Raw genomic sequence first — 7,320 nt, forward strand, 5'->3', positions numbered from 1 at the left:
TCTTTCATAAGAATAAACTGAACTGAAAGACTCAAGGGGAGGGCAGAAATCAGTGTGTTGGGGATTTGAACAAAAATACAAAATAACTGCATAAAGTTCCTCAAGTAGGCATGTAGAAATGAGTTGTAAATAAGTTCTGTGCAAATTGGAGTTGCTGCGTGTCTAATGTACAGAACGTCGCTGGCTAAAGGAATCGTTATTGGGTAAATAATTTAGTTAAATGAGCAGATAAAGAAGAAAAGATACTGGAAGTATGTAGAAGGAGGGCAAAAGTAGTTCATTTGTAGATAGTTTGATGAAAGAAATATTAAAATAATGGTGGGAAATACATAGTTTGATTGCATTAGATTTGTCTGGCATGTTGTGATAATATGCTTGAAGTGAAAGCCTGATATAACTTAACAGGGTGCCCCAATTTCTGGATTTTCACCACAAACTTTCCAGTTCCTCTTGTTTTAGGATTTTTGGCCCATTACTTTTAAGGAATGATAGTTGTATAGACTGACGCTGTGGAAAGTAATGATGATTTTCCCAATGCACAAATTGCTGTAGTAGTAGCACTTTGCTAATACTATAGCCAACGTTTTTTTTTTCAAGGTTTCAGGAAAACTCATGGAGGACGTATTAAGGCCAGCTGGTACCCCTATGGTGACCTGAATGCTTTTTGCAGCCACAGAGGGGTGCTGTTTATCTGAACAGTAATAGTCTTATTTTTTGCTGTGCAGAGAGGGGAAATGCAATTTTACTGAGTTAGGGAAAGTGTCTTCCAGTTTGCTGATTTAATCGGAATTCCTGAAAGCCTACCAGGATTTTTTTCCCATGAGTTAATGCTGCTGTATAGACCAAATCAGTGACTTTTCACAAGGAAGCTCCATTTAAAAACAAAGCCAGCACAGTTAATTACTGTCCATTTTCTGAAGCTCTTTCGTGCTGAACCTGCTGACTTCAGCAATATTCAGTTCTTACTGTTCTAATAACTGCATCATATGGATTTTTGCATACAGCTGATCAATGCAAGGGCACTAAGTCAGCACACAAATTTTATTCCACATACCTGGAACCATAGGTTCAGCTCCTGGTCTGTGCCCAGGCCCCACATTTGTACATCTGAAATTAAGCTCTTAATAACAGTGAGACATTCTGTGTGCCAGTTGTAGCACGGACGTTCACTTTCTTCTTAAGATGTGATGAGTTACCTTTTTGGAGCATTTCTTTAGAATGCTGAGTTCAGCTACTTCAAAGAAAGGAACCCTCTTTGATCCCTTCTTTCCTCCCTCCCTTCTTCACATGTACATGAAATCTGAATTTGTCACTAACTTTCTAAATGTAACTGAACTGTTTTATTCCTTGTGTCTTTTTTCCCTCCCTTAGTATTAAGATATTCCATTCTGCCATGGCCTTCACTTAGTTCAACTAAGCATTAAGGCATTACTGATGTTTTCTTAAGCTCGGTTGAGTTTCACACCCCACCTTCTCCCTTGAATGGGAAGCCAAATCTTCAGCCACAGAACGGAATTTGACAGGCAGGCAAATGTGAACAAGATTTAGCAGTTAGACCTCTGCCAGAAGTTCCTAGGGAGAAACTTCTGTATTGCTAGTTTGGAATGAGACTTCAGTGGATTTTCCTTGAAATTACTGTTGTCCAAAAAGATTCCTAGTTTATACAGTACAACAGGAATTTCCCTGTGAATCATAAGCTGAGTCATACTGTTTAATGTAGAATGTTGCGTAGTTTTTAGTGATGTCTTCATTTTTCATTGCCAAACTCTACAGTGTTGGCAGGATTTTGCAGATAATTAACTTGACTGATAAGTAAATGGCTATACCAGGAGGATAGATGATGTAGAGCTGAAGGGGCTAAAAGTCCTTTCTCCTTCCAGAAAGCCAACAACAGCCAGTGAAGGAACATACCAATAAACATTTTAGTCTCTCATCTGATTCCAGTTTCTGTGTGTTTCCTTCTTGAGAGGTAGTGAGCCATCCTCCCTAGCTTCTGTTGTCATCTACATAGCCATAAAGCAGTTAATGTACGCTCTCCAACGAGTATTAGCTTCCCTGAAAAATAACTCCAGAATGGGCCAGTGAGTGATACTGGGTGAAGCAGATGATTCCTTTCCTGGTGCACTTACTTGCTTCCCAGCAAGTTCTCTGTAACATAACCAAAACACCCCTAGTAACTTCATCTGCTGTGGACTCATACCAGAAAACACTCATGAAACTTTCCCAAGTAGCTTATTTATTTATTTATTTATTTATTTATTTATTACTTGGGAAAATTCTATTAGTCCTAGAGTTAAAAAAGTCAACATTATGTACCTCCTTCCTAGAGGGATCTCTCACCTCATGCATTCCCCAGCTAATACATTTTGTCTCTGGTAGGGTGCCAGACTCCAGACTTCCTATCTTGCTTAGGGCAATTGAATCGGTTTTTTCACAGCTTGCAAGAGAATCTGCTTTGGACTCCACCTCCTCTAAGTACCCTCTGGCATGTATCCCATGTGAATCCTGTTATCACAGTACTATAACATCCCACTTGCTTCCTGCTGCCACTCAAGAAGTATCTGAGTGTTATCTTGTAAAACTTAAGGAGAGACTGAGGTAAACCCCACCCCCCCGAAAATCTCATATTACCTAATGTTAATGGCACTCTTGACTCAAGCATTTCCTTCACTGTAGGCAGATAGAGAGTAAAGTCAGTCCTAGCTTGACAAAAAAAAAAAAAATATCTCAAGGGGGTTTCCTTAGGAACTAACCATAAAAAATCTTTCTTGAGACTTCCTTTCACTTTGTTCATTTCTCATGGTACAACATAGTCTGCTGTTTAAGGCTGACTGATCCAACCAAAGTTTCTGGATGGGAGCAGTTACCTTTACACAGTTCTGCTCAAAAAACTCGTTTTATTCAGGACATGCTTCACGTTCCAACTAATATAGTGCTATTATGGGTTTTCATTGCTTCATAAGACTCTCAAATTTTCTTAGTCTCCCAGAGTTTAGGCTAGCGCTTCATTATATTTTCTCTGCCTCCTGCAAATGCTTGCAGCTTTGCTTTCTAGTTGTTTGACTTCTTTTTTGCCATAGATACAAAAAGTCACGCTGCACTTGCTGAATCACAGAGCCTATAAGTAGGGAACTACTAAACATGGATAGCAGTTAGGTGTTCAGAGGGCTGCTGGAGAGCGTGCTGATCCAGCCATCCTGAAGACTGCTTTAGTATTTATGTGACTAAAGCACCGGTTGAACACAAAGTCCATCCTTGACTGGTGTTAGATGAAAACAGACACTGGGCAAAAGACTTGATTTTTGAAGCAGAACCTGTTCTAATGAGGTGACTGAACATTCTTCCAGTTGCAGCAACCATAAAGTAGAAGCTGGGTTACTTCCAACCCTAGCACATGGCTCTCTTCTAATGAACTGACTCATCATGAGCTGAAGTCATCATTGCTTTATGAGGCCAAAACACTGAAGCTCAGAAAACTTGCTCATAATTACAGGTTGGGAAAACAGAGGAGGCACAAGCAAAGCTGTATTTAGTGTAAAATATCACTCCAGGTGAAATAGTTTCAGTGAAAGATAGCTTCTTACCTCATGAATTGAAACACTTGTGGACTCTTAATTTTACTTCTCATGGAGTTGGGCAGACAGGTCATGGTCAACTAGAGCACAGTTGACTGCTTCACTACAACTTGACCATGATGCTCCAGTGTTGAGAACCTGCTGTTTACTCGCACTCTGCATTCTACCTTGTCCTTGAGTTTTCTCCAGTTTGGTATTTCTCTTGCAAGGCAGTGGCCAAGCTGTGGTCCATAGTGCAGCTGACAGAAGTGTGGCTGGGGCCGGGCCCCGACCTGGTCAGTGCTGTTTCATTCCAAGTATCTGTATCTGTGAAATAAACACTGTCCTTTGACTGGAATTTTATATCCTGTTCTGATAGAGTCTTTTATACTTAAACAAACTTTCTAATGCCTTTCAAGAACTTTTTGAAATAGAGCTTGTGCTAATTAAACTAATTTCATGTTAGGGCTATACTTACCTACTTCAGGCTTTCTGATTTTAATAACAGGCCAGAAACTTTTCAGTGTTCAAAAGTCTATTTATTATAGTTGGTAGAATAGAACTGCCCTTTAGAAGCACCAAAATAATTTCCAAAATTAATAGTAATTATTTCTCTTCCTTGCTGGGAACTTCTTTATATACTCCCAGTAGCTTCTCAGGTTTGGAAGAGAAGAGCTGACTCATGGTAGTTTGACCCTGATGCTACTCTGAAGAAATATTTTAAATTACCAGAAAGGCTGTAAGCTCCATGGTTTCCAGGAGAGTCCATCTTCTGAACAGTTAGAGCTGTTTTTTTCCTCTAATCTTTTTACTCAAGATGGAACTTCCCTCATGGTCTTAGCTTCAGTCTTGTTCACTCTCCTTTTGAAAACATAGTTCACCCTTGCTTACAAGCTTTTGACCTTACTTTTCCCCGTGTTCTTTTATCTTAAATTGCTTTTCCAGCAGGCTGCAACATTGTCAACCCCAGCTAGATTTTTGTATAAGACTTTATGCATGCTTTGCCAAAAAAATATACATCTCATTTTTACCTCCTTCTAAGAGGCCTGTCCTCTCCACTATTCTGTGATGTCTGTTGATGCTTCTGGCTCATCACACCCCCCATCCTAGTTTTCAGCAATTTTAAGTGGGTTTTTTAAAGTGTTTTTGATGCATGTGAAGAATGTAATTGCATGTAAAGGGTGTGAAAGCAGGCAGTTGACACCCCAGGGAGAAGGCAGCAAAACCTGTGCTATACATTACTTACCATACACTGAGGTTTTTTGTAGAAATACGTAACTTTTGCCCAGATTTTATTTCACCTAAACTCTGCCAATTACAATTAGGACTTCTTTTTAAGGTGGCTTTTTTGCTTTCTTTAATTAGGCAGAACGGACTGAAGATGCTCTTGAAAATAACCTGAATAGAGGGAAGGAAGATAGGATGCTCAGAAGTAGCAAGTCTTTAGGTCTAGGACATTTTCCTTATAAACTCTGGGAGGAGGATATGCTTCTTCCTCTCTTTGTAGACTGAAAACTATGTGTCAAAGATCTTGATAGTTGAGGTTAGTTAATTATTAATATTATTTAAATATTTAATTGGTGCTCAAGAGGAAACTCTTCAAAAGCAAGACCTGAGAATACTGTAAATTTGGCAGAGGTTATTTGCACTAAAACAAGGGAATGGCTTGCATTTTTTTTGGGAAAAAAAGTATCTAAATCACTTGTGTGTTGTCTTGTCTTGTTCAAAGGGAAATGTATTTAAAGCAGATTTTTTTTCCTGTTCTCACAACTGCTTCAACCACAGAGGACTGTTAGTATCTCAGAATTCGTTTCAGCTTCCATAGCATCAATTTAATATAAACACCTGCTGGGAAAAAGGGGTGGCACGTTACCTAAAGCACCTTCTTTCAACTTGAAGTTACCATCCCAAGTTCCAGTTACAGAGAAGCAGGCCCTGGCATGTCAGTAGCTTAACTACTTACTCTTTATTTTCCATGCAGTAAGAGATTTGTTTGCTGAGTTACTCAGATGGAAACTGCTTACAAACCCAAGCTGAACATTTTGTGATCTTGTACTGTTCTTAAAATTCAGGTACTTCTAGAATCAAAGAGTTACAGCAGGTTCCCATTTCAGAGATCTCTATCTTCAAGCTTCTGCTGGTGGCAGCAAGAATACAGCAATCTGACAGTAGTAGAAATTTTGTTTACATAATGTGAGACAGAGAAGTGGTCACTTAAGTCTTACTTATTTAACCCTCATATTTTGTTGCACGTAACATTCCTTGTAGCACAAAGCTTTTAACTAAAACACAGAGTTCTTACTCTTTTAAAGGATGGATTCTGATAAACATCCACTGCTGAAAATTTTATGCAGCTCTTTTTAAAGCCACTGAGTCATAAGTAAATTAGTGTTGCTATTGTCTGTTAATGCTTTCTTCTAATGGAAGGGTTCATTTTTTGCTTAGCTTTGTCTCAGATGAATAAATGCAGTCACTGGGGCTTGTCTTACTGTTAATGAAGGGAAACAGGCACCTTAAAGGGACAGATAAATCATATCTAAAAATAGTAAAGATCTTGCTCTGACCTGTAGAACAGTGTTACAAAAGTAAGGGTGTAGCATAAACAGCAGCAGCTGCTACTATGCCCAATACTTGGAAAGTTAAACAGTGTAGAGATTTTTTCAGCATTTTGCTGTGAAGCAAATTTTCGAGTGGGTGGCACTGTGTAACCCTGAAAACAAATTCTAATTCTCCACTGCTACACAAACCCACACTGCTGAGAAGCCAGGTTTCATCTGCAGTGAAGTTTCTGTTAATATAGGCCCTATGTATAGTAGATTTTGGCCTGAAGGTTGCCACCGCCAACTGGATTCATGCACACACAAGTTGAGAAAATACCAGAAGAGAATTACAGCAGACAGATCTTGAAAAAAGCAGTATTTATTTTAAAGTACAACCCAAAGTTGTATCTGTAAGAAATGCACAAGGTATCTTGTTTCTTCCACAAGTCTTGGCTGTGTGCATTTCAGTTCAACTTAAAAATGCATTCAGGTTTACAAATGTACAAACAGCACAGAAAGTGTATTACAGTCTCAACAGAATGCTCTTACATTCAGCCATTTTGCTCTTAAGGTTTTGTGTTGGTTTGATTTTGATTTTTTTTTTTCTTTTTTACATTCTTAGAACCTGTGGTAACAAAGACAGCCTTATTTTAAAAAAATACTCTGCATTTTAGCACAAAGTGCCTTTTGATTTTAAATTAGAACTTGGAGGATAATACTGGAAAAACTTTAAAAACCCAAACCAGTACTTTTCATAAAAGTATTGCATGCCAGGACCATTTTATAGTTCAAATTTTTTCCTAAATAAAGATGGCAGATGGTAAAATATGAAACGAGTGAAATTGTTCAGATTTACAGGCTTCAGCTGTAGTCGGGATTTGTGACCACACCCAGACTTTTTCAAGCTTATCTGCAATCTCACACTACCATATTGCAGGACAGACTTTAAAAAGGAGCAAGTGATGAAAGCATGATTGGGGGGAGGGGAGGGAAGAAGGGGCAGGGGGGAAGCAATGACCAGCAACAGCTTCAAAATGATGTTTCAAAAATTTGCATTCAGAATCGTATCATGACCTGGATAAGAGTTCTTTCCTTTTGTTTAACTTCAATTTTCATGAGGATAGTGTGAATTAGACCAAGGATCTGAACTTCTTCTTCCAATCGTTGGGCTCCAGATTCTCCAGGGATTGTAGGTCTGTCCCATGTCTTCAGCAGGCTTGGCCATG

The 7,320-nt window shown here is 38.8% G+C and overlaps 1 protein-coding gene across 1 annotated transcript in view; it reads right to left on the reverse strand.

Annotated features, from left to right (window-relative positions):
- Positions 1-6,677: 6,677 nt before the first annotated feature.
- Positions 6,678-7,320, reverse strand: part of TMEM131 (transmembrane protein 131) — a 93,618-nt gene continuing 92,975 nt past the window's right edge. Inside the window, 1 exon segment of the mRNA XM_009866088.1 lies at positions 6,678-7,320. This exon segment is cut by the window's right edge and continues 197 nt beyond it. Coding sequence (XP_009864390.1) covers positions 7,200-7,320 — 121 coding nt within the window. The 3' untranslated portion in view covers positions 6,678-7,199.

Source organism: Apaloderma vittatum, unplaced genomic scaffold (assembly GCF_000703405.1).
Source record: "Apaloderma vittatum isolate BGI_N311 unplaced genomic scaffold, ASM70340v1 scaffold543, whole genome shotgun sequence".
Taxonomy (NCBI): Eukaryota; Metazoa; Chordata; class Aves; order Trogoniformes; family Trogonidae; genus Apaloderma; species Apaloderma vittatum.